At 37.0% G+C, this 27,972-nt stretch overlaps 1 protein-coding gene across 6 annotated transcripts; it reads left to right on the top strand.

The window, feature by feature from the left end:
• The first annotated feature begins 2,461 nt into the window (after positions 1-2,461).
• On the top strand, positions 2,462-27,972 carry LOC144634572 (LIM homeobox transcription factor 1-beta-like). Of its 6 annotated transcripts, XR_013567219.1 has the most exons (9): positions 14,629-15,121; positions 15,214-15,424; positions 22,488-22,729; positions 23,309-23,511; positions 24,127-24,204; positions 24,355-24,457; positions 24,912-25,235; positions 27,005-27,624; positions 27,655-27,972. XR_013567219.1 is itself a non-coding variant. In XM_078493585.1 (8 exons), the coding sequence occupies exons 1-8, from the start codon at positions 15,076-15,078 to the stop codon at positions 27,046-27,048; spliced, it is 1,251 nt and encodes a 416-aa protein (XP_078349711.1). In that variant the 5' UTR covers positions 14,629-15,075; the 3' UTR covers positions 27,049-27,972. The 6 variants fall into 6 exon arrangements, 5 of the variants coding, with proteins under 5 accessions (XP_078349731.1, XP_078349739.1, XP_078349724.1 ...); XM_078493585.1 differs by having other exon boundaries at positions 27,005-27,972; XM_078493605.1 differs by lacking the exons at positions 14,629-15,121; positions 27,005-27,624; positions 27,655-27,972 and adding an exon at positions 2,462-2,744 and having other exon boundaries at positions 24,912-25,715.

Raw genomic sequence — 27,972 nt, 5'->3', positions numbered from 1 at the left:
AGAGCTGGGCAAAGTTGTTTTGACTTTCCGGTAACAATAACCCATTGAAAATGTCATTGAATTTAAAAAGCCACTTGAACATGATGACATAAGAGTCGATAACTTCTGTTATTCTGAGAGGCTTTAATCTGAAGTATTTACGGAAAAGATATTGACAAAGTGTTGTAATTTTATAATTTTGATGTTTATTCCTCTGCAAAACAGACCACCATTTTTCAGTGGTCACGTGACCGGCGCCACAATGGCGTGAAACACGAGGCTTGCTCGCTTGCGCAATTATCGAGTTATTGAATTTATATAACATGCTTGTAAACAATAATTGGAAGTGCATGTTTTCTTTGTTGTATAGTACTCTATGAGAATCTGCATCAAGACTTGACTTTTGACAAAAAAGAAGGTTTGTGAGAGTTTTCTAACGTAAAACATTCACTACGGTAGGAAAACATACTTGTTTTTAAGACGAGGACTTATAATCCAATAATCTTATCAACAAAAGCATTCTAACTTATTGTTCACTGCTAAAGTTCATAGTAACTTGTGGGTCTTTTGAAAACTTTGCCAAACTTATCTTTTTATTAATTAATTAGTTAATTAATTAATTGGTTAGCCTCGAAACAGAAGATAATTACTCCAAATATAGAAACAAGCCTTGATGTGATTGCGAAAATCACAGATACTGAAAGAATCATGGAGAATCAACAACAGTACAACCTACTCCGGCTAATTGCCTTAAAACAATATGTTCAGTTCTCTAAATTAATCAATAAGTTGATTAATTAAACGGTCAAAATATTAAACAACATTTTGTCTTAAGAAGCTCCAAAACGTCTAACTTATAGTTCATGTAAATGTCATTAATGTATATTAAATGTATGTTATCTTTTATCAATGTTGTATTAAAGACACCGTTATTAGCGAGAAGTCCTTATTTGCTGCCGTATTTACTTGCGTAATGTATCAAATAACTTATTATCTGTTGGACGGAGAGGGACTTGGTGGGGTGTCTGTCTGACAGATTGACGGACGTTTCTACTAAACACGATGTGATTTCGAGGTGTTTTGTAATGCAAAAGTTATAATTTTTTTTTAGAATAAACAGCTTTGGAGACACTTGATTGAATATTGTTTTTTTTTATATTTTATATAAAAGAGAACTTGGTTTATAAATGGCGCCATTCCATAAATAGAATGATTTATCGAATGTCCAGCTTTCATGGTTTGCATGATAAGGGTTTTGCTAATGTCATAGTATTTAAGTTAATATCATAATATGGTATGGTATTTTGAATGAAATGTCATGATGGCAGCTCTGTAGTCCTTATATTTGACAAAGTTTTTAAAACTTTTTTCCTAACTGTTTCAAATTTTTCATAACAAAGCCAAGTTACAACTAAAAGTCAGAGCTTGCAGGTAATGGGATTAAAAGAGCCTGATCATCAAGGATAAAACCGTTTCCATATATTGAGTAGTACTTAAAACTGGTTCCCAATACAAGGACAGGAGTTTATAACCCTAAAATGTTTACTGTGGATATTGCAGTCAAATTAACCCCCCACATTTCCAAATTTCAATTCGACCTGGGAAGAGAACCCGCATGAAAACCAGCTAGAGCTGACAAGGCTTCCTCTCTAAATATTATAATTTAAAGGGTATTAAAGAATATTTGAAGCTTTGGAACACAGAAGCAATCAGACGATGAGGAACTAGATGACAGCCCTTTTGAAAAAGCATTTTTGGCCATAGATGCGAAAGAACTACATAAAGAACAGTAAAAGGAAAACTGGTGAATTGCCTTCATTGTTGGCGAAGCAGTCTTGAATTGAATTTTTATGCAAAATGGTCAAAATGGGCTGGGTGTTCTTCCAGTTTCGCTAACAACAGTCTGGAGGTTTTAAAACGTTTCTTATTCACTGAAACATTTTGTTGATTTGTAAAATTGTCATTATTTTGACTCAAAAGCGAAATGAACAAAAGCCAGCCCGGTCGCTGCTAGCTGAACTGTCAGTTGCAATTTTGTTAATAAGTGATATGAATGAAATGAACGCGATGAACAATTTTTAAGAAACGTATTGTTGAAAATATTTCGTCGATAACACAAAGGAGCTGAACGATGAAACAAAACAGTGTTAATTTTTCGTTAGTAAACTACAATTGCAATAATTTGTAAACTTTTGTTCGCTGCTTTGCTCGTGGAAGGTGTTATCGCCAGCAGGTGCTCCAAGGTGACTTATTCTAAAACCCTGTCAATCACACACCAAAAATTTTATTGTCAAATATTGAAACAAAATTGGATCTGTGGTTGTGATATATTGAAAATTATAACCAAACTGCTAAATAAACCAAAGATGCAAATTATGCGGGACAATTCTTAAAGACAACTGCTAGAAATAAAATGAGAATTCTGTCTGTCAGTTGATTTTCCATCTGCAGTAAGAATGATGGTGACATCTTCAATAAAGGCAGGCTACCTGACCACCTGGAAGGATAATGGCGAAGCGAAGTTATTAAAGAAAAAAAACAGCGTTGGTTCCTTCCGGTTAAAGACAAATAACGTTCAACTAAACAAACGAATAAAAACACGTGTATCTAAGGCAACAGCATTCTCCGGACAAAAATAAAAAGCTCTCTTAAAGTTAAGACAAAAACACCAGCAAGTATTTTGGAAAACAACTGACCAACTGGCTAAGCGAAAATGAAAAATTCAACATCTTTTAAGACTGACATTTCTGCAACAACATGAATTGGTAAGAATGCCATACATTTAAATAGCTTTTTTTTCTTAAATTCTCAAAACAACTGCTTTTATACTTTCAAAATAGTCGATCTGGCGAACATTTACCCAGATATTTTAGCAACTAAGGTCTTCATCTTGCATTATTACTCGTTGGTTAAACGGAAATAACTGTTATTAACAGCAGGAAGCTGTTCAAGAGAGGTTCATGATTTTGAAAGTGTTAACCTACCTTGCTATTCCGTTGACAGATCGTTGTTGAATAGTGTCAGATAATTGGGTCGCGGCACTTAGCTGCGATGTAGATTCGTTCCTCTAAGCTTTCACCTCTAATTTCAAGGTTAATTGCATTGCTTGACTTGGTTGTCATTGAATTTTTAAAAGAAACAACAGTCTAATTCAAGCTCGTAGAATATGCCAGTTCATCAACTAGCTTCTTCTTTATCCTTTAGAATCATTAAAAATTTGAACTGGTGAAATTATCTTTACGTGCCATAAATATTTTCGTGAGGTAAAATTAGGGCACAAACGTACTTAGAAAGACTTATTCAGTTTTTGTATATCAATTGAATATAAAAGTTATCCTAGCTCAAGAAAAGCACTATTCGTAGTGGCTGCGTGTAAAAATATCAACCCTTCACCTGCCAACTCCTTACTGAAGAGTTGACAACACACGACTTTCAAGTTTTCAAACATGAAATACTTGGGGATCGGGAAACGGCAACGCAATAAAACATCGTTGTTAGAAAATTACTCCAAGCAAGGTCCATACCTCCTCTCCAACAACTGAAGCGAAGCTCAACGACTGACTACAAATTTTCCTAAATAACTCGGGCTAGAGACTTCAAAGCCTTGTTGTTAAATGAGATGATTATGTCCTTTTTCGATCGCGATTCTTGTTTGATTTTTCAATCAACTAACGCTTTGTGGTGATAAGCAAAAACCGTATATTAAGCAAAAGGGCTTTCCCTTTTATTTTTCTAGAGAATTTTGTTTTTAAAAAAATATGTAATAATGCGGATAAGTGATGCAAAATTGATCAGACATTAGCAGTGTCTAGCCTGGAACTCCTTTTCATAGCAGAAATAACAATTTGAAAGGAAAGCATCAGTAAAAGCAATCCTACTTAAAAATTTCATTTGAAGACACAGCACGTTGAAAACGAATAAATTATTAATGAAGTTTAAGGTGTGAAAAGGCTGGTTTGATCTCAAAATAGATTTCCTTTGAAAATAAGCGAGTTAAATGGAGGAATATATAAGCAAAATATAAATTTCACGGAGAAACAGTTTGAAAAAAAAATATTAAAGTCAGAACAACGAATCTTTCACTTAATTATGGAGCAAGCCGCGACTAGAATGTCAAGTATTGCGAAGACCTTTTCAGTCAGACAAAAATACATGCCAAAATCTTACAAAACACCTGCGCTTTCAATATTTCGCTTCTCGCACTTTCTTCTTATACCCATCAAGTTTATTGTCTTCTTCGTGATAAAAGGTGGCAACAACTTCTTGTACAAGTTAAGGACATCATCAGAGTAATAGAAATTTGACCATATACAAAACTACGCTCTCTTATTCCGGAAAATACAAACTGCTCTTGTTAAAATACAGTTGTTTTTACAACTGCAAATTAACGATAGCTTTCAAGCTACGATTTCTCGTAATATATATTCCTGTATAGCACCTCGGATTATTCTTTTTAACGACCACAAAAGTTTTGTATATCAACTGTGTTTCAAGTTGCGGAGTGACAAGGAGTTTTTCAGTTGCATGTCGTTGAATCTAGAAGGTGTCAGTTCGACCTGTATTTCGACAAAAGATGTAGTCGCTGCAAAGCAGTTCATAACTCCCATGTTAACTGAAAATCCTTCACTGATAGCCAGATGAAAACTGTCTGAATTTTAACCACAAGAGCGCTGAATAACGCTTTTTAATATTAAGTACATATCGATTTTTTTAAAAGCCATGCAGGCAAACTTAACATTAAGTTTTCTTGTTGTGTTTGTGGTCGCCGCGGCCCTTCAGTTTTTGACTTGTGCAGTTGCTAAATTCTCTCAGTAGTAAAGACAGAAAAACATTGTAAGAAAGAACAAAAAATTCAGAAATTGTGACTTTTTGAAAAGATTATACACAGTATACACTGTTTTTTATTCGAGACCCTTCGTAAGACATTCGAGGATGCTAAAATTATATACCGTGTCGAGAGTTTGGTATTCAACTTTACGTTTTACTAAAGATATTATCATTTGTCCCTGGGTTAGGATTTGATGTTTCAGACACCACAAATCATTTACTCTTCTTTCAAGCTGTCTTTCTCTAAGCTTTGAAGACGGTCAATTGGTTTCAGTTCATGTTTACTTGCTATACCCTTGGAAGTCCTTCATATCTGACACAAACTGCAATCAGCGAAACCCTTTTCTGACCTGACTTGTCAATGTGAGTAGCAATATTGTTTTCGTTTTGCCTTGCTTTAGTTACCCACTTCAAGCCGTCCATAGAAAAGAAACTTTTTTTCTTGAAGCTCGTTCTCAGCACTTAACTCCAAGTGGAAGAGAATAGCTCGAACGACCTTGGTATAAAAACAAAAAATCTTTAGCTTCCATCACCCTTAGTCTGCCATGTGTTATTCAGTACTGTCGAATGTGTTCAGCACGAATTTGTGTGCCTAGTTATGAACCTTGCTGAAGATTTAAAACGTTTGTGTCAAAGACATCCAGTTTTCATTTTAGAAGAAACACAATTTTAGCAAAATTGAAATCATGGAAGTGGGAAGTGTCTGATGTACAATTAATTCCACAAGCACATGCAAGCCGCCATGTTCAGTGCCTTGGTTTTTAAGGTATTTTCATTACCTAAATTTATTCAGTTGAAATTCAATACAAGACACGAATATCCTTGACTGAAACGGCTATTTATTGATAAACTACAAGAGTTGTTTTACATTCTTCGAACTAAAATCAGGGGAGATCTATTGATCGCAGTAAGTATGTAAAAAACATTATACACTTTGATGTCCTTAATGTTACAGAATGGAACTAACTTGGAACCGCTCGATATCTATTGATGTTTACAATTCTTGAGAATTCAAGTTCTGTAAAGCACTTGGAAGATATTCAGGCATATAACTGACTCAAGCAAACTCGTAAGATCTAGTTTAGGGTTACTCATACTGTGAAATCTCACATAAGTCGGATGATAAGATAGTGGTAAAGCAAAATGGCGGATTTACCGCAAAAAGTAGCAGCCGAACTTGATCTTGCCTTTCGTTTACACGTCGAATGAGAAGCCATTATCGCTTAAAAACAGAAAGCTTCACGAGTACTTTCAATATCTAAAATGTTTTCTGTACTTGAGAAAAGAAAGACGAATAAGTTCCGCCGTGTCACCGGCAGTAAACTGTCAGGACCTTCGGCAAGTCAACTATAAGACAAAAACAAGCCATCTATAGATCACACGCTCTCCTTGTGAAATCTGAAAATCTCGAGTAAGCAAGAAAATTAAGCGATAATTCCACGGTTTCCAAGGAAGATGGCAATTCCGCAAACCTTGGCAGGAAAATCAAAGCCAATTGACGTTTCTTGAAATTTTGAAACAAGACTAAAGCAGTCGCTTGTACACTTTTAAATTTGATAGTTCAAGATTCGAGAACTCGATTTTCAAAAAGCCACAAGCTTAATACTGTTTTCAACACGTGGTGTGAAAAGTGCTACTCAACCAAAACTACCTACCTGCGAGTTAAGGATCAATATTTCATCTTCTAGTGAATAAATTCAGTGTTCCATTAACACGTCTTTGGGGGTATTCATGAAAAGTTCAATAACAATTGAAAGCAAGGTTTTCTTCGCTTATCGCAATCAACAGCTCTGCGCTCACGAAAGGAAAACTATCCAAGCTTTAATGTTTTCAGTGGCTTGCTTCTCAACTAAGCAATGTTTGCTTCGCTAATTTGAATAAGTCGAATGAATATGAGAAGTGAATGTCACTCGCGTTTGACGTGGTAACCAAAACCCTTTTTTGAAAAGAAAGAAAACTCGCAATGTTTGCGAATTGTCGTGTCTAGTTAACACCTAACGGTTCCCCGTCAAATCTGTTTCCGCACGAACTCGCGGAAATCTGGCGAAATTTCACCACGGTGTTCAGCTGATAACAAAACTAACTTGGTGTGTTGATTGTGTGATACTACGAAAAAAAATAACGAGTATAGCGGAAATTTTTCATTTATTGTGAAGTCACTTTAGATTCAGCTTTTACATTTTCACGCCTTTTTCCAAATACAACTGTTTGGCAGAGGAAATAGTTCAGGTACTTTAGAACTTTGAAGGAAATTGTTAATTCAGTTTATTGTTAGGCGATCAACTGAAGAAGGCGGTTTTTTTTTCGCTGCAGAAATACAATCAGATCAATCTTTTGGTGGAAAAGAGAGGCAAAACTGGGCGTTTTTGCGGGTAAAAATTGCCTTCTGGTAGCCACATAATTGACAGCTTTTGAAGCGAAGCAGATATGAACGAGAATTAAAATGAGGCATGTCAAATCATTATTTAAGGTTGCTCTCCTAGTTTTTGACAAGTTGCACCACCGACCTACTTAACTATTAAAATATTCACGTAAGCGGCGCCTAAAATAGCTGCCCCTGTAAACAAACTTTCCGGTAACTAGTGAAAAGTGCACGGCGCTTCCTTGCAATTTATGTAATGTTTACTTTGTACAACTGCTGAGCTAGAATAATTTAATCCTTATAAAGGCCCAAGCTGTCACTTCGTGTGTGCTGATTATCCGGCAATGCAAACATCCGAAAGTTCTTTTCACACACAGAAAAATTTACATTCAATGTTTGCTTTTTCGGTTCTCTTTGAGACGTTGACAAGTTTGACTTGCTGTCATTTTCGCCCACACTCGTGGCTTCCCGCCCTGTCAAAACCTACCTTGTGTTCGCCGCCTGACATGGCGTATTTACAGAGCTGAGCGTGTGTTTAATGCTAATTGCCAAGTTACTACAACAAACTAGTTTTATAGCTAGCGGCGCGCGTACATGACGCTTCATCGCGCAAATATTCGAGCTTTTTGAAGTTAGGGCGATTTTAACTACGTCTTTTTCAAAAAACAATTTTCCTGATTTGCTTAATTTGACTCCGCCTTTCGGGAGAAATTGCAAATTTCAACTAGTTTTTTCAACATAATGTTTCCAAGAACGCAAATTTACCTCTTTAACCAGAATGTTTTATGCAGAGGTTATTGTTTATGATATATAATGTTTGTTAGACCAACTTGCTATTTAGTTTGAACTTTTACAAAAATGCCGAACTTTTAACGCTCGATTAAATATGCAGACTCAGTGATGACGCTGGGAATGAACTTGGTTAAAATGTCTGCGGTTAGAGCTAGTCACTGCGCCCTAAAAATACACCATGTACAACAGTGCCGTGAAATAGCGTTGATATAGGGTTTTACTTCATTATATGACTGAACGATTTTCACATCGGAGACTGTAAACTACAAAGTTACGTCAAAAAAATCTCGAGTACTCCTTAACCAGTGTTGGTGACCTCAACGAAAATACTGTCACCACGAAATCATAAACGGGGAATAAGTCTCGTTTCTTTAGTCTTGTGTTCCAGATTTAGAAATACTAGATTTTAATAAATCATCGGTCGTCTTTTTACTGGTTATTGCCGCGGCACCATGTTGCTCGTCAAATATACCCACCCGTACGGTTTATTAACATATGACCGTTATGCATGCTCGTCCAATGTTCGAATTTACTGCTTGCTGTGAATTATTTACTTGCTGGGCAAGATACGAGACCTACTTGCCTTGCTAAGTTCTACAGTTTAAATAACTCCAGGGCATATAATAAGTCGAGGTAGACATGCAATGAGAAACATACACTGATGTGTCGAAACCCGACAAAGACTAAAACAAATTTGGGTGATGAATATTCAAGCGACACAATTGTGGATGTTGGCAGATTTTGGGCCCGCCTCATACGGATATGAATGGCTAAGCTTCGGGGAACTGGACGCGAAGATCCGGTGAGTCTATTGACTCAATACGCTCAAAACTAGGAACTGTGTTCAGTACACAAATCTTTTAACGCTCCGGAAAATCTGGCTTGACCGCGAAACATGAACACGGCGTCCCCTGTAATAGGTACGATGTACTCCACTTTGTTGTTATTTGTACGTAAGGCTGAAAATATTCTCTCTGTTTACGCTGTTTATGATTTAATACAAAGATGAGTTTGGGATGGAATTATTCGTACCGCCGTTTACGTGACCAGAGGAACTTAAATCAGCGATCTTACTCCGAAGAAAACGCTAGCCAAGATTATCATTTAAATAATTTGTGAGTTAAGAGGTCTGGCTCCATGCCTGGCTTTATATCCAACCTTCGAGGTTTTTTTTTTTTGCCGGTTTCCTATATCGTGAGAACAACTTAATTCAAACAGAAGTGGTTACTAATGCCTAAATTGCAAGCGCTTAGAAGTTTTTTTAACCAAGTGTAAGCTTACGTTCTAAAAGGAAAATATTTCAGGCTTACAATTGGCGATGACAAGTGAATTGGAACTCAGACAAATTTACCACCGAAGATGTCAGGGCAAGACATGGAATTGGCACTATACGCCAGTTTAATGAGACCAATTTGTCAGTATGATTTCAGAGCGCTGTTTCTTATTGTTGATCAGCATATTTTGCCACCTTCAATTCGACTGTACCAAAACCCGTACATTTATAAAGAGATCGACTTAACCTTTTTTTCCCTTACCCCTTTATAACAAGCTAGTAATTAGTTTATGTCGTTAAACCGAAAACAAATGCTGTACTGTCGCGCTGTACTCGCCGTCAATTTGAGTCTCAGTTCTCCAGGAAGGCTCGCCGACTATCGCGATCTTAATAAGAACCGAAAAATCGAAGGAAAAATCAACTGTTACAAACGCTTGCAGAAATAGGCAAAGCAATCAATTGGTATATCGAGATACATTTCCTCTGAGAAAATGCTTCTTGCTGTTGTTTCATCAAAACAGTCTGCAGATGTCCCTGAGTTTGATTCATTTACAAGTCATCGACCATAGCTGTCAATCCCAAGAAAACTTTCTCTTTGTTTATTTCAAAAACTGTCTTGATACAATGTTCGGAAAAGGGTCGAAGTTTCTTTCGCGTTAAATGTAGAATCCTGTAAGAAATTTGCCCGCTCTACAGAGTCAATCCAACAGATTGCAACTAAAAAGTAAACAATTTATAACTGTGGCGAAATCTGTTTGAGGAGACGGCTTAAGTTTGTGGAGTTGATCTGATATACAGCTGGCAATATTTTCACCGTTTTCCAAATTTTCTCAGAAAGCGAGATAAAGTTTTGAAAGGTCCGAGATATCGACTCCGCAACTCTTAACCTTTTATCATTTTCACAGCTATAGCCAGGATGGAGAACAGCTAAATCTGTGTGGGGGTTAGCTTAAATATTTCATATAAGAAAACTGCTTTACAGCTTACCTAAAAGGAAAAAAACTTGAATGTCTTTTTCTGCAACTACGTGATGTGTCGAATATTTCAAAGAAAAAGGAAAAAAGTCTTTTGAGCTTTCTTAATTTTATTTCTTTGTTAATGGGGAGCAATGGTTGCAAGCGCCGCCACAAAGGAACACCGATTCATTTCAAAAATGGATTCAAGGAGCATACATACTTGAATTGCGTCTGGCTATTTGGTTGTTGTTTAGAAAGACCTCAGGCACGTGAAACGACCAAAATTAATCTCTTTGAATTTCAAAGAAAGCCTGACTTTCAAGCGGCATATTTGTGGTGAAGATGAATATACGTGTATTGAAAGAAAAGGAAGATGGCATATTAGCCAGCCTTGGGGCATATAGTCAGATTTGTGCACGGTAAAATTGATTTATACCTCAATTTTCCTAAGGGAATACGTTTGTATATGCGGAACTGATTTATTTACAAGCTTTACAGCTTATGAGAATCTCAGTAATGCTGACAAGATCACCCTGTAACATAAAATGCCTGCATATGGGTTTTATTGGAAAACAACCTTAGATTACTGTTACTTGACCTTAGAACACCTGTGAAGAAAGGGTAACTGTGCATTTAGGATAACTACAAGTTAAAAGTCTTCTAGAAATCATAGTTTCACTTGCATTTAGTCTTTATTATTATTCTGCAAAAGTTACAAAGCCTTGATTTGGCATTTTCAACTGACTACACAGAATTTTGTTTTCAGAACTATTAGGAATTAGTCGCACAGTAAGACAAGAATCAAAATATAGCCTTGCCGCATGTATTTTTAAAATTGGACTACTGATATAAGTTCTGTGCATTGAAGACTTGTATTGGAGGTAGCGTTCGCTGTTTCCTTGATCCTCACGTATACAAAAGCTTTTATATTTAGCGATTTTTACTTTAACCGGAATAATTGTATGAATACAGGAAACCACACTGCAACGAAAGACTGACTTCGGTTAGAAGTATGTTGAAAACTTCTGTCAGTAATGAAACAGAAGAATTTGACTTGGCTTGAACTTAGAAGAAAAACGAGAATTAAGCAAAATACACGACCCAAAGGCAGACCAGATGTTTCAAGTCTCAGAGTAAAACTAAACGGAACTTTCTGGCAGTTCACCTACCGAATTCAACGGTAAGGGTGCTCCAAGACCTTCGTCGGTCAAACACTCTTTGCGTACATCTTGCTATGAGAAGTGCTTTGATAAATATAGTATTTTCTATCATGATAGCGAAAAGTGTACTGAAAAACTGGCTAAAAATATTGCGAATATGCGTGTGAGCGAAACGAAGAAAAACTGCTGGCTTCAGCGAGGCCACTTAAGATGAGATATGTCAATAAACGTGTATTGCAAGAGGAAACGTTGAAATTCAATATACCACGAACTCTATTGCAAGGCTCTTTAGCGGTCCTTAGATATACAGTATGGTTTAGTTATGACACTGGTAAAAAATGCTAGTTTCGTTAACAAAAAACATTCTAAAATGAACACATTCTACATGTATCTCAAAACCAAAGTTTCAAATAGTTGTTCGGCATGTTAGGACGCAAATTAGATTTTTTGGGTCTCTGTAAAAGCAGTCAGTCTTATTTATAATTCAGTAATCGCTTAAACGAGAAAAATAGACAAATTCAATCCTACACAGACTTTTAAAAATGAACAACTTTCCACCATCCTTTAGAGTCACAGAGCTTTGGCTTCAAAAGTCTTCAAAAGCAGCTGCAATCGAAAGAGACCTTTTGAAAGATTTTAGCATAACATTACCCTTTGAGGCAGGACGACTTCCGACATCACAGAAAACAGCCTTCAACACATTATTTCCTTTAGCTTTGTGGGTTTGCAGGGTTATCAGGATCATGTAACTTCTGCGCGATTTTCTTTCTCGCAACCCGTTTATTTTACGGCAACAACTGTATGCGTAGTTGAGGAGAGTCAGCGGCGTACTCTTTCAGTGATCCAGTCTTTTTTTTCGGCAGGCGGGCGTTAATCTTCTAAAAGCACACAAAAGGCTTCTAGAATAAAACCTTCTTGAATACCGTCCGTCCTTCCCAGTTGGTAATTACACCCTTGCTGATTTCTCATTTCTTTCTCTCCAGCCTTTGATTTAAACACAAAACGATTTTCAATAATAAAGAGACGAAATAAAGAGAAGTCACGGCAATCCGTGCCTTCCGACACTAAACACAGGTATCACTTACACATTTTGCCTGAAGCGGTGAGCAAACAAATGCGTTTAGAATAGGTTAATAGTTATTTTATTTATTCAAGAAATATAGCTCCCTTAAAAAAGAGAGCATATTCGCTAAGAAATAAGATTGACTCTGAGAATCAGCGTGAAAAATAATAAATAGTGAAGTAGTAACATTTTACCCCCTTGATTATGTACCAACTGTTGGCGGTGACCCAGTTGAGAACTGACAGAGATGAAAGAATTGCCGCCTGAATCACACCCCTTGTTGTGTTATTAAAGGCGTGAGTGTATAAGTGTCTATTTAACCGCAATAATTTGTTCTCTCAAGTAGCTATACACGTATACACAATTTAAAAGACTTTTCTCGTGTGCGGAATATCTAGCTTTTTGGTCAAATCTATGAAAGTTAGGACGAGTGTAACACTAAACCGGGCAGCGCAAAGGCCGATAACGTGGTTATCAGCACGGAAAGGAGACAATGGGGTTGAATACTGATCCGTGTCTAGCCTCTCGAGTATAAAGATTAAAGTTACACAGTGATATATGACTGGAATGCATCAAAATACGAGAAGAGAAAAATAGCGGTGTCGTGCTCAGAACATTAAGGATCGCTCTAGCTGTTGTCAATAATACCTACCCTTCTACAGTATTAACCACTTTAGAAATGAATAGCTTGTAATTATGGCGATGAATATTATGAGAACGTACTTAATTAGAGGCATTCACTTGACCGTAGAGCTCTAGCTAAGAGGTCTGTTTAGCGAGAGTCAAAACATAAAACCACTGTGTAATTCACAAAATGTTTGTTGTTTTTAGAGTTGAATGTTAATATTGCGGAACGAATCTCGGTTTTGTAAGCGTTTATTTGGCAAGCGAGCAGAAAAGGAAGCATTTACAAAAATAGATGACTTACTAGTGTAATTCTTTCTTAAACAATAAATTGCATTAAAGACAAAAAGAGAGTTTGTTAACAAGAAAAAGGAAATTTGGGCTTATTACGCAGCAAACAGAAAAAAGTTTTCGCCGGTTGAAGCTTGTCTTTTCAAGCCGAAAAAAAGCCACACGAAAGAAGAAAACAACAAGCCGAAATCAAAGAACCCGACACCATTGATCCGTGTCGAAACAAAAGCTTGGTTTCAACGGTTAAATGATCATTTTTACGGCAATACCGCAGCGTAACAAAACCAAAGAGACTGAACGCGCGCACACACCAGCCGTGTTCCAGTTTGCCCTCCTTTATACTTGTTCGTGGGTCCGTGCCAATCGATAGATTGTCGTTGAAATCGCCCAAACAGCTTCACTTATTCCTTTGATATGAGTTTTTAGAGGTCTTCGTCGTATCTTCTGCGGTTCAATTGTTCTAGTTGTGGAAAGAATAGCGTGAAAGCGAAGCCAATTGCCCATGAGATTTCACATTGTCTCGAAGCCGCCAAAGTATCTGCAATTGGCGGTATCGAATTTCAAAGGCGTGCTTTCTGTCGCGAACCCACTTGTGAGCGACAGCTTAACCTGTCAACAAGCCGTCAATATAATCACCGCCGTGACACCACAACTTAAGAAATAACGCAACTCCAATCAACACGAATAATTTTCCACTTAAAATTAATCTTCGTTGTTTGGTGCGCTTTTAATGGCAGCTTACTTTGGCAATTCAATAAAAGATTGTAAAAACTCTCTGCGTGTGACCAGGTTGTTATTTCTATCGTCTTCAGCGCGTTTTCCAATTTTTCATTTTTCCATGGTGAAACAATTGGCGATATCTGCAGGTGGTTCGCGCGGATGTAATTCGGTTATTGCACGTGCGTTTTGAGCCCAGCGGTTCAGTGGAAACTTCCTCTCCCCGGTTGTGATTGGACACTTAACATTTTTTCCTGCGAGACTGGAGTCACTGCAAAATGTTTTTGCCTTTCGTCAATTCGGGGAGGCATTATAATAAGCCTTTGTAAATCAATTATTTCGATTCCAAGACCGATTAGGGAAGCTACGCGTTCGGATCTTGGATCTGTCATCTACAGAGCCAGCTAGGTACAGCGTAGAAAGTTGCTCTGCGATTTTACACTTGCGAATTTTCGCCGCGATACTGCTATTTGCCTTTTTATGCACGTGTACACTGTCGATTGTTCAGTCCTGGTTGGTCACAGAACGATCAATCAAACTGTCACATGTCATTACGGAGAAGACAATAAAAAAAGACGCCTGGCCGCCCTTTCTACCAATAGCTTAGTTGTTGAGGTGTCAAATCGATAGAGCAAGGCCTGCTTCGAATCGAAGTGGCTTGCCAGACAACACGACTAAATTTCTACATAATTCAGATTCGCGCGCGAAATGTTCACCGCGCTTGAGCAGAGTGGAAGTCGGGTGTAGAGAGGAAATTAAGCTCGTGTTCCGATTGACCAAGCAGGTGGAATGAAAGGAGCCTCTCGCACAGATCATAGATAGTAAACTACAAAAGCAGCGAAGTCAATCGTATCACAGAAACAATTACACAAACAGCAATATTGTGGCGAGTTTGCAACACAAGTCTAGCTCTGCCAGGCTGAGATTCGCGGGGATAAAAATATCGCGAAATTCGAGCAGCAGCTTGCCTCAGCAAAAGACTCGGTCGAGCCACAGTTTTGTGTATTTGTGACTTCAGCGCGCGTATCCCGATGACTATGGAAGATAGCTCCCACCGGAAGCGCCCCAAAATAATCGGTTAGTTCCACAGCATCTGAAATGAAGCACTTAACGATTGCTACTATATTAAGATTTCAATTTAACAAAGTTGCGTTGTGATCTCTTCGCAGGGAAAGCAAGCTGTGGACAAAATGGTAGCCAGACAAGGAAAATGAGCGTGTGTACGGGCTGCCAGGAACCGATTGAGGACCGATTTGTGATGAAAGTTATGGACGAGCCGTGGCACGAAAGCTGCCTGCAATGCTGTATATGTAGAAACACGTTATCACGGTCATGCTTCAGCAAAGACAGAAAGCTCTACTGTAGAACAGACTATGAGAAGTAAGTAACTCGTAAGCCGCTTGCTTCACTTGGAGGTTGTGAATTGTCGCCTTATTTGACGACCTTTCCATCTCCCTGTTCTCATTAAATATTTTTATAATTAACAATTTTTCTCTAAGTACCTACTAGATTACCGATCTAAAGCAATGTTGCCGATTTCAAGCTATCTGTTATTTATGAAATCGACAAGGCTTCCCCGTCTGTCTTCGACCCAGAAGCTTTGTCACGGCCGTCAGTCGCGTCCACTTGCTTTAGGCGAGAGGTTGTCAAGGATTCCTTTTTATTTAGCGGTAATAATTTTTCTAAACGTCCCAGTTTTATTCACCGAGGTATTTAATGTTCTGAAACGTTTCTCAATAAATTGTGGCGTTCGTTTTGCATCAGTCCATACGGCGATCATCCCGAAATTATATTTACATCACAGTCCTAAACATATACATGTTAACTATGCATCGGTCTCCTTTGAACATCTAAAGCGTAAGGCCGCCTGCCGATCTTGAAAAATATGAATAATAATTACGTTTTCTGACTTATTTCACCTTTTAATATGATTAACGTGTTGAAAGGTACAGAATACAACTTAGATACTTTTAGCTCTTAATTTTCGCGCTCTTGTATAGTAACGCGGCAGTTACTACAACCAACTGTAAACGTACAGGAAGTTCTTTTGAATGTGTTAATCAAACGTGGATCTTGAAGTGATAGATCTCTTCCGTTATTTTTGTAGTACGCATACGACTGCTTTTGCTATCATTTATGTTTTAAATTGCCTAAATGTCCGTCTGAGCTTTTTACGGGTGATTTTTGTGTAGGTAATTATTTTTCGCACTCACGAGTTGTATTTGGATCTTGAACAATCCCTGGGTGATTTTTTTTACCAGTCATATAATTGTCAGTGTTCCATGTGGACGGACATACCGTCTTTAAACGTTAACAAGACAAGAAGTAATAGCAACCTCGAACAGGAAAATATATCTTTTTCCTTTCAACTTTTTAAGAAAGTCGCAAGTCGTTTGACAAAACCGGCGTCTTTTGCTTTATTTTCGAGAAAAAAAAAAACATTTCCGTTAAGAAGGCAGATTGCTTGACCAAAAATTTTCCCTTTAAGTGCACAATTAAGGCTCATTTTATAAGACAGAAAAGTGATGAGACAAATTGCAAAGAAAGATTTCAATTTGGGTCGCGTTTAGTTACTTAGAACGAAGCCTGAATGCAACATTTAAATTATCTTACAATATATTACTTTGCTAATAATAATAGCAGCCTGGAAAATGATTACTTATTATTATTTGAAAAGAGTATACCTTATCTGCATAAAGACATTTTTTTTTTCGATTGACTGAAAGGTTTTTGGTCCATTTGTCCGTGAAATTTGTTCCAAAAATCGGTTAGCGGCGAAGTTTTTATTTTGATAATTGAATGTTTGCCTAAGAGCGGATCTATTACCATTGTCAATCACACAAACCATTAAGTGTTCTAGGCGAAGTGGCTCCTTGCACACCGTTGTTCGTTTTTCTATTTATCTCAGCATAATATTACCGCCTATGCGTTCAAAGACCGGTTTTTTTTGTGCTGCGTTCTTTAAAATAAAATGATGTTGCCGTGGATATACAAAAGTTAAAACGGAGCCGCCTTATGAAGTATTTGTTTAGAATGTGTTAGCATATCCACTGATTTACCTGAAGCAAGAAAATCGCAACGTGGATTTCCCTTTTTATTAGTGATAACTAAGAGATATTTTTACCCAGAAGCGAGTGAATGACTCTCAAGGAGCTAAAAATGACAACAATTGTCGCGCGCGGAAAATAAATCAAACTGCTTAGTGAAACACTTGTCTGGCTTGTGTGCTGTCGTATTCAACATCAAAGCGGCCATATATAATGAGCAAATGAAAACATGGTCGGATGTATTGAAGTTATCTTCCTTGCTAACCTTTCCACACGTTTTGTGCTTGAAGTAGGTGTTGAATCACCCGGAAATATAGAATCGAAAGAAAAACAGTATAATTAACGACAACAAGCAACGGCAAACACCATCGCATGTGTTCACTTGCTTTCCAAAATCGTACTGTTGGTCAGTCAAAAAAACACTGCTTGACAAAAACATCGGCGATTTCTTTGAAGCGCTAAATAACAGTGATGGTTTATTTTAACCGATGTACGAACAAATTACGCAGTTAAAGTTCTATAAACGCAACGAAAGAGTAGCCAAGAACAATGGACATCCAACCTTAAACCCTCCCTCTAAACACGGGTGAAATAAACTTTGAAATTCAGCTTTACGAACGCTACAAAATCTGATCAAAGAAAATGTGAATAATTCATTAGACCTTACACGGCCTTTGCAAACACACCTTAGCGTTTGTAGGTGATTCTTTTGTCATTTTCTTCGAGAATTTAAATCAATCTTTTTTTCTTTTTTCCCTGCATGTAAATGTTCCGTCTTCGTGTGTACAAGATAAAAACATTTTTCATTTACATGTGCATAGCATTGCCGAGTTTTGTTTGAGCGCAAACTCAAGCTGCCCAAAGACAGATTTTTGACTATTTTGAAACACTCGAAAGCAGCTAAAAAAAATTTTGAAATGACCTAAATTCTCAGGGAGAAATCGAACCAGATAATCTGCTTACTACCGAAAAAGTATTTCTTAGATTTAGTCAGCTTAAAGTGCTTGAATTTGACAGTTGTCGATCAAAAATGGCTTACTTGGTGATAAGGTCGTTTCTCGTTCGCAGACTCTTTCTGAGCCATAAAAGGAGATGATGATTTACAGCGCTTAAAAGGATTTACCCATTTTCCGATGCATCCACTAAAATCTGTTTTCATTTTTGCAGTAGAGGGCTTTTTCTCTCTTGCTCTCCGTCATTGAAAACGGACTAGTAATATAAATTAGTGATTTTCTTTAGTTTAAGGTGTTTCAATTTAGGAACAAGTGCTGTTCTAAGTCAAGTAAATCATTCGCTGACAACCGCGCTATAATTCTAATTGTTTCTACCCGTCGCTGTATCTAAATACCGTATCAGGGCAATATTTGTCGCTGTAATTACCTCGATCAAAATCGAACTAAAAAAACCTGCTTAGTTTTTCGAAGTTGGAAAAATGGACAAACTAAACTGATTTGTTCGATTGCATATTCCGTCGTAAATTTAATTTCTAACAAGGGTTATTGTTCAACTTTAAAATATAGAATATATTTTACCAGCAGGTATGTAAGTTAACAGTAAGTTTCGTTATAAATTTGTCTCGTTCAAGTAAGTAAATATGTGCTGTTATCGGCCTTTTTTTCCACTAGCTGGAAGCTGAACTGAAGGCGTTTTCAGTTAAGAATTGACTTCAAAACCGATTTGTAGTTAAGGTCTCTACCTTACTTATAGAGCCATGTCAGGCCAGATCAAAAACTTTCGTTGCATTTTTCTTTGTGCAAGACATTTATCTTCCAAACGGCGTCCGAATACAGATATGGTTCAAACATGAACAATGCCTTTCCCGGTGGCCGGAAATTTAAAACTGTTCTAGTTTTCGAAGGTTATCTCGGCAGCTGGAAATTCACCCTTCTTGGGTATAAGTTACAATGGCCCTATGATACAACAAGGTTATCGGACGGTGTTTTAAAGCTAAAGATAGCTCTCAGTGTTGTAAAATTGAGAATCTAAGTTACATACTAAAGATAGTGTTGATATGGAAACTTCACGCACAGTGGAATTAGGTTATAAGGCTGTGGAAGTTTTGGAAAGAGAGAATTTTAGATGGGTCAGTTTTCGTAAGATTGCTGTATTTTAAGGAAGTGAAATTTAAAACTGATAGCCTAAAAATTTAACGATTTAAGTATGCATGCTTGAAATTGGAGTTCGGTTTTGGTGAATTGACAAGTTGCTCCCATTCATTTGTTTTGGCTTAAAGATAAAACACACCTTGGAGTCAAATAGCCCAGAGCCCAGAGTACTTGGCCTTCGCAGAATTATCTAATGATATACAGCGAAGAAATAGGAGCAGGGGGTTGTTTAGTCTTAAAATGCGGTATTTTGTCTTCGACTGCTGATATGATTTTAATGGAATGCATAGTGGAATTGATAAGTTGTCCCAACCACTCGACATCTTGCCCAAATATACCCATGTTTTTGAAATCGAATCTCTACGCCGCCCAAAAATCTCTAGACCTTGAATGACTCTTTCAGGGGTGAATACATTTCTTATCTGCTGGATGTTAAACGTGCAACGATTTTCACCTCACGGTACACCAACAATAACAGTTTAGATATCTGACAACGAAGCGATACAACACACCAAAAATTTGACCTTGGAAAGCCCTGTTCTGATAACGGGCTATAAAATAGCGTACTGTTTCGCACTATTGCTATAAGGAGGGGATTCTATTTATTGTTTCAATTAATTTAGAATTTATTCGGTACTTGACTAATAATAGCTTCCCTGGTGTGTGATACGACTATCGAAGCGACCTTTGCATGTTTACAGGACTTATATCTATTACCAAGAGCTTTCATCTGTTTAAGTAAATCTATAAAGAGTTTTATATGAAGCAATTTCCGACAGGAAGGGAAACCCATGCAGTATCGATTGTTTTAGTGATGCCAGTGGAAGATTAGATAAAACAGGCTGGCAAAAACGCTAAGTATTTGGCACCTAAACTATGGCAACTTTCACTACATGTATTTCAAGCTTAGCAGATGTGAATTTATTTTGACAATTTGATCAATTCGCAATGATATGATATCAAGCTACTATAGAGGACAACACAGTCATTTTCTACGTACAATACGTGAATGGCTTCTTGCATAAGGCGCACGCCTCAATTTTTCTCGTCGCTTTGTATAGAGTATATTCAGTGACTCATGTTCGTCTGCTGTCTCCTTGGAATTTGTGCGTTGGCTGCCACATAGAAGCTAAATTAAACGTTGAATTATTCAAACTATCGGTCACTGACTAGCGAACAAGAAGTGAGCTATATTTCGATAGCACGTTTAAAATTTGACATATTGAACCTTCAGTCTGCCGAAACCCTGTCACACGTTGGTCTCGCAGCTGAGGTTAGTGCAAAAATAATGGCAAAGTCAGGTAGTTTTTTATAGCGTTTACCTATAAACACCATCATAAGGCGTGACTAGTACAGTTCATTCTTTGTTCCGTAGTCCCTTGTACCTTATGAAATACATTAAAATGAAAAATTCAGCAATGAAAATAAAACTTGTTAAGCTCTCTGTCTTGAAAAAGTCAACTAAATCGTGCTGCTGTTAAAAAAAGTATGAATTATTACAAACAGTCCTCTAATATCATATATTATTCCATTTTGGTCTTGAACTCTGAGAATTGTTTTAATTTATCCTTCGACGCGTAGCATTTTCCGAAGAATTGAGTTTATAAGAGGAAGCGAATGACAATTTTACAGACCTTTTGTTTTTATTCATAAAACAAAGAAAAGTTTGGAAATCTAATGTTTGCAATTAAAGTTAGTCAACAGAGTACTGACTTTTATCAGATAACAAACCATATTTAGAATTATTTAAGAGACGTTTTTTAATTTTGCTAACGGTGGTCTTGCTTACAAAGTTAACAGGAAACAGTGTATAACAATATTAGCATCGATAAGCTGATGGTGGAAAAACATTAATTTATATAAGTTTATTTAAGAGTCAATATGTTAACATAAGGAACAAAGAATCGAAAAGTGATATGGGTTTCATATTTGCTCAATCGCTGGTACTTGCAATTCGCACGAGGTCACAAATAATGAAAAATTGGGGGAACGAAATAAGACTTTAAAGCCTTTAGCTTTTACAGAGCAAGGAAAATATCTTAAAAAACCTTAACTCTTCAATTGCACAAGACAGACACAATTTAGTTAGAATTGTAGATTCTCTCTCTTAAGTAACACCTCCGTTGTTTGTTATTCTCAGCAGGTCAGTAAATACCAGGAAAATGAGATATTTAAACGCAAATAGAACAAGCTGGCGGTTGATATAATATCTAAAGAGCTTGTTTAAGCAGCTGAACCTGCCAGAAATATTACTCATTATCTAAGTTTACCGAAACGTGGTCGGAGACAGGTTTTTTAAACTGAGACGTTAAATGGAACCGTGTTATTTACACGTAAGGAATCGATAAAAAAATAGACATCAATTCGCCAAAGAGTTTTAAAGAAAGCTTGGAACGTAGACTAAAACAAAACTCAACAAAGACGAAGTTACTTTTTTATATCTTAAAAGCGTCTTTTAATCGTATGGTTTTCAGCGCACTTATTTCTTCCATTTCAGTAGAATTGCCATCGGGTATAAAGGGTGTTTTTTTAGTGTTCTTTAAGTTATTAAAAAACGAAGCCCTGATTCTATCTTTCTAGATATCCGGAAGAGGAAAACAGCTCAACAAGTGTTATCAGAATTTCAATTTCCTCTACTAAATGAACAAGCAATCGACCGATATTCGAACGTATTTATTCCTGTCGATCTTTGCATGTCGCTTTTGTAAGGTGAAGTCTGTATTCAAGCTAAGTGGCCCAAACGCCACGAATAGGAGAATTCTACACCGCGCTTGCGTCCATCTAACCCCGGTACCCATCTATAAACCTGGGTGCAGAGAGACACTGTGAGAGAAAAGTTTCCCCTAGCTTTACACTTTCTTCGTTGTAAACATAGATAAACGACAAAATATTTTCCACAAATTTTCTCAATATTTACAATGCAAATGCGATTTTTTTCGAGTTGATCTTTGCCCGAGCACGAAGCGTGCGTACCATAAATCGAACCGTATCTTAAAGTACAGACCGAGAAAACGAAGTTAATTAATAAGATGTCTATTGTATCTCTCGCTCTTTCAAGTCAGGCTCGCAAGAAGCGAGCCGTTCTACGGAAAACGGCCCGTAAAATTGACCAATCACGGCGCACGAACTATTCGAGAGGTCTAATAAGCTCTGAAGTTGTACTGATTTAGATCCGACCAAAAAGGTGCTTGTTCCCGCATGTGGTACAGAACTTATACCGTCCACAAGATACCCTGTGCAAATTCGTCATTGATTATTATTTCTAAAAGTAATGTTATTTTTTGTCCGCAGGATGTATGGAACAAAGTGCAGTGGTTGCAAGACAACAATTCCAGCCAACGAGTTCGTGATGCGAGCATTAGGAAACGTGTATCATATACAATGCTTCGTCTGCACAATGTGTGGACATCGTCTTGAGAAGGGACAGGAATTTGCGTTAAAAGATAACAAATTATACTGTAAGGATGACTATGGAAAACTTCCAAGTAAAGGCTCGTCAAATAGCAGTCCGCCTCACAAGCCACAGCAAGAAAGTAAGTCAACTTTTTTTTAACGCATTTAATCCATTATTGTTAACTGTGTTCCAATATATTCTGTTGTTGTTGTTGCCTAAATCTAATGGTAGGGTTGCCTAGGAAGCATGACATCGTTATGACGACAACCTCACGTGACACATTTCGGTGTGCACGTGCATTTCTTGGATTGGACTGGTTAATTTGATTCGGAGACTCTACGAACTGTGCGCGTTGTTTTATAGAGATTTAGCTACATCGAATTGAACACAAATGTCGGTTTTGTGATAACATGAATTATGACATTGTGAAACCGCGTAGAGCTAATGTTACATGAATGAAATAAAAAATGAGGGGTTTTCTCCAAAATGACACTAACCATTTATTTTCGAAGTGGGGGTGTGGAGAATTAAGCTAAGGAACAGAAAAGGGAGGTTAATGATTTGTAGATTCTCATGGAGTGACTTGTACCGCCATTAATAAATGAATAAATGTTGTTTTTGCCTTAAGACCCTAAACGTGCTTTTCATGGCAGGTATTCCCTTCAAAAGTGCGTCCAGGTTTACTAACATAGTCTTTTTATCTCTTTTTACTTTGCAGACGTTGTTAATAACAGTTTTAAAACTGAAAAAGAAACCAAAACGGAGAAAGGAGACAATTCCGATTCCGACGATTCATCAGTATTAGGTGATGATGAAAATGATGATAAAAAAGGACCGAAAAGACCACGAACAATACTCACAAGTCAACAAAGAAAAATATTCAAATCTGCCTTTGAAATTAGCTCCAAGCCTTGCAGAAAGGTAGGGTACTTAGCCAGATAACTGATGGTTGTTTGTAGTTGGAAATGTTTGTTAAATTTTAAAAAAAATACAGAGAAGTGAGGCCTGGTGGTCTATAGTAGACTAATAGACTCTAATAGACTCTAATAGACTAATAGACTCTGCTCTACTAACTTGGGACACTCAAAAGTCATTGCGTTTGGTTCTACGAACGAAGGCCGAAAGTTCGGGCCTGGTACCCCCCCCCCCCCCCCTCCCCCAATTGTCTTTGTGCAGAGTTCCTGGACAAGACACTTTTCTGTCTTAGCTTTGCATCTATCCAGGAGTATAAATGTGTGTTCTGCAAGGGACCTTGTGATGTACTAACATCCAATCCAAGGGGAAGTGGCCATTTTCCTACTCACTATGTAGACGAGAGGTAACGCCTATTACATGGACACGTTTGGCCTGTTTTTATACGCCGTGTGAGAGTACGTCATCCTGAATGATTAGTGAAAACGTATTGTATCGGGACAAGGAGAGGAGAGGGGCAGTAAATAATAAGAAGAAATCTTCTTCCCCCTGCTATCCTTATTCCTATCAAACACTTTTATCATTGACATCGCTATGTTATTGCTTTGTTTTTCTTAATAACAGGTCAGAGAAGAACTTTCAAGAGAAACAGGTCTTAGTGTTCGTGTTGTTCAAGTCTGGTTTCAAAACCAGAGAGCCAAGGTAACTATAATCGTCGAGATTTTTTCCGCCATAGTCTGTAGGAATGCTTTTGTCTCGTGAGAGAATTTAGCTCTCTGAAGCTGTACCGCACTTTATCCTTTTTATACAGAAGTGTGTAATTAGTCATTGAATTGTTGTATTTATTGACAGATTAAAAAACTCGCGAGAAGAAATAATCCAGAGTCTGACGGGGCTGCAAGCTGTAGAGTTAGTAATCGACAAAGAAGTCTTAAGAAAAGTAAAGACGGAAAATGTAAGTGTCTGATAGCACGACATATAACTACTAATGAAACGTCCCGGTTTTACTTTACATCACCATCATTGGACGTAAACACAAAATTGCAATAAATACAAGAAACCTTTCCTCAGTCTATGGTATAAAACTTATATGAAATTTTAAAAAGTTAAGAAAATCCAAGTCAACCGTTTTCTACTCTTATTGTCTTAGCTTTTTGATGCAGGACATTTTTTAAAGGAAATTGTTAAATTTGTTGAAATGGTACTCAAGTAGTCGACAGTTTTTCTTGTAAAACTGAAACCCCTCTCTTCACATACAGGCATCTACAGTCAGAGGCCCGACATGTAGGATTCTGTAAAGAACTTTTCTTGGCAAAAATGGCACAATTTTTCACCTTTTCCACTCTTTAAAAATAAAGTTTGCAATGGGTGATTCATTCATTTGACGAAACAATTTTTCTTTTGTTTAGCGTCAAGTCCAAGAGATAAACGGCGGGCTGACAGGGACAGTCTGGATCTTCCTCCGTCACTCTCCCCTCCCCCACAACTACCAGGATCTCAACCCCCTCCCTATGGAATGCTTCCGCCTCAATACCAACATTTACAAAATCATATGGGACCAATGATGGCACCACCCCAGTTCCAACCTCCGTACCAAGGACCGCTTAATCACATGGACTCCGGGGAAATTCCTATGGAGCATGGAATACAAGCAATCGATGAATGTATGATGCGACAACAGCAGTTTAACCCGGGGGATATGGGCGGATACCCCACCGCTACAAATCACAATGGTCAGAATCACTTAGAACTTATGCATGACATGATTAATTCATTTTAATTTATTCTAATTTGGACGTTAAAAGTATATCTTGTACAACAATTATTGACAATGCGTTGTCGGCGTCACAAACAATATATTAGATTATTATCGATATTGCTATTCGCTTATGCTATTTATTTATTTTTTGCTGATGCTAGTTTTTAATACATTCCCAGCAAAAGTTTTTAACTATAAAAGAGGATGTGTTTTTTTTGTTGAGAAAATTCAATTATGCCTCGGTCTTATCACACACAAATGGTGTTTTCTGGCATCAAGTCCTGATATACCTAATTTAGTGATATTTTAAAAGAAAATGAATGTTGATCACTTAAAGAGAAAGGAGAGAGAAAGAGAGCCTGTTATCATTCGGAATACTTTTCCAACAGATCTCCGTTTCGTTTAAAAGCATAGAACTATAGACGGGGACCATGTCATGTCTCTCAATGGAAGAAATTTTCCGATTCTGCTTTTTGCCCGTGTTGAAAACAACATAAATATGTCAAAGTTAAAACAAATCAAACTGAGTGAGTGACAGGGGTGTGGCGTGTGTCTCTTTCAATGTTTCCAATTGGCGAATAATATTTTTCCCCGCGCTAGATTCTGCGTTGCATTAACCGAAAAGTTAATTATCTTTTAACAAATTCTGTTTTCCAAGATAACCGAGACCTCTGGAATAAGAAATATCCTTGGAAATTTTTAAAATCCCTCTTTTTGTACTTAGCATACACTAGTTCTTTTTGTTGGAGTTTTGGTCTGTTCTCATTGTTTCAAGTGAACGTTTAATATTTGATGTTGTTGCTTTGAGACTGCGTGAATATTTATAGCGTTATATAAACGACTTTCTTTCAAACAACAGGCCTCGTTACATTTTCCCGCCCTTTTTTCACATACGTCGTGTAATAGTCACGATTTATTGGTGCGGTTACCAAGCTGAACATGAGAAACAATCCGCCATATTCCCATATTGTCATTTTTAACAACAACCTGAAGAAGACCAGTGAAACTAATCGAAACGTCGATTTTTAAATATTCTTACCCTCGGAAAAGATCCCAGAAAACAGTAAACAATTTTTATATAGAGAAAATTCAAACTTCACGAGCTTAAAACTGTATGACAGCGGGAAATGTTTAAAATGGAATTCCATTTTGCGGCAGGGCCGGAGTTAGTAAAATTTCAAGGGATCGATCCAAGCAAAGGTTTTTGAGAGTCCGACATTACCACGTTATTGACATGTTTCTTTCAGTTGTTAAGCGCACTTCTACAAAATAAAACTGTTATTAACTTTGCTAGCCGTGATCTAGGAATGTGTTTCCAAGGTTCTCTAAAGGCAGTAAATATATAGACAAGAGCAGATCTTTGGTTTATTAGCTCCATTATGGGAAGAAAGATTGATAAATTTTATCTTTATCTTTTTGGCCTTTAACCAGTTAGTTGCTTCGTTATCAGCGAGTAAAATGAATGAACCGCTTTTTATTTACTGGCTTTAGGAAAATCAATGAAAACACTATGGCCTCAACAATCCAAAAACACAAAACCTTTAAAGATAATACGATTTTTTATGTGTTTTGGCTTAGCTTATAAATTATATTCCTTTGATGGTAACATAGTCTCAGTCCCATTACGTGAGCAATGTTTTTACGTTTTTTCTTTATTCCAAGTTGTTCATTTGTTTAGCTCAGTTATAAAACACAGGTCTGCTCAAAAACATCAGCCTAATATCAAAAATTATTTTGTTACAGATTCTGACGATGCCTCAACACAATGGTACAACGTGTATTTATAGCAGTTTGCAGACCTTGGCATCAGTCTATAACTCTTTCAGTCCCTCGATCAAAAGATAAACTCTCCTTACTTTTCCAATACATTCTTTAAATGTTAGTTGTGAGAATTTGGTGTTAATCAAGTCAGTATCCAATATTTGATGATTTTCTTTAATCTCATTACATATCTTCTTGACAATGTTGTGGTACTGTAAGGAGATTTCATTTGTTGATCACTGTTGGGGGAATGGAATGGCTAAAAGTGTGTGTTACATTTTTTCACAACTGAATAAGATTTTCTTGAAACTTGAAATATAGAAAGTCAGCGACTTAGCTAGAAATGGTTGAACATTGTATCAACAACTCCATCATCAGTGTAAAAGTCAAGAAACAACAACCTTTAAGTCCCAAGACTGAAACATCAATTCTCTTTCCTATTAACCATACATATCTTTGAATGTTACTTCTAAGAATTTGGAAGTTAATAAAAAAATCCACAGTTGATGATTTTTTTATTAATCTCATTATCTATAGGCTTGACAATGTGTTGAATTTGTAAGGAGAAATTAATTTTTATCGTGCACTCTTGGGAATTAAAGGTTTTATATAAGAGCCCTTAAATCTTTAAGTATCGTCAGCAAATGCTGAGTATCGTATCGTATTAATATACTTATTTATTAACGTTGCATTCTCAAAGGCTTCTTATTATAGGGGCCGGAAAAACCCATTGCATGTTAATTTATAGAGATGTTGGAAAGCTCTGGAAGTAGAGCTTTGCTTCCAAATAAATCTTCCATTCTCATAATTTAAACAGCATTGAACTCCTAGTTGTATTATAAAAAAATATTGTTAAGGTGTAAATATTATTCAAAGGCAATAAGCGAGCCTTAATTTCTTGCTGTCATTATCGTGTACAGAATAATCAGATTCTAAAATAAAATAATTCA

Source organism: Oculina patagonica, chromosome 1 (assembly GCF_052425735.1).
Source record: "Oculina patagonica isolate OP01 chromosome 1, crgOcupat, whole genome shotgun sequence".
In the NCBI taxonomy this organism is placed as follows: Eukaryota; Metazoa; Cnidaria; class Anthozoa; order Scleractinia; family Oculinidae; genus Oculina; species Oculina patagonica.
Note: the sequence above shows the minus strand (reverse complement) of the source record. Positions and strands in the feature narration are given on the sequence as shown.

Bases quoted from the DNA above. Each gene is read 5' to 3' on its own strand.
- LOC144634572 (XM_078493579.1), top strand. From the start codon at position 15,076: ATGACTATGGAAGATAGCTCCCACCGGAAGCGCCCCAAAATAATCG. The intron at 15,122-15,213 runs GTTAGTTCCACA...ATCTCTTCGCAG, and splicing joins GAAGCGCCCCAAAATAATCG to GGAAAGCAAGCTGTGGACAA. The intron at 24,205-24,354 runs GTAACTATAATC...ATTTATTGACAG, and splicing joins TTCAAAACCAGAGAGCCAAG to ATTAAAAAACTCGCGAGAAG.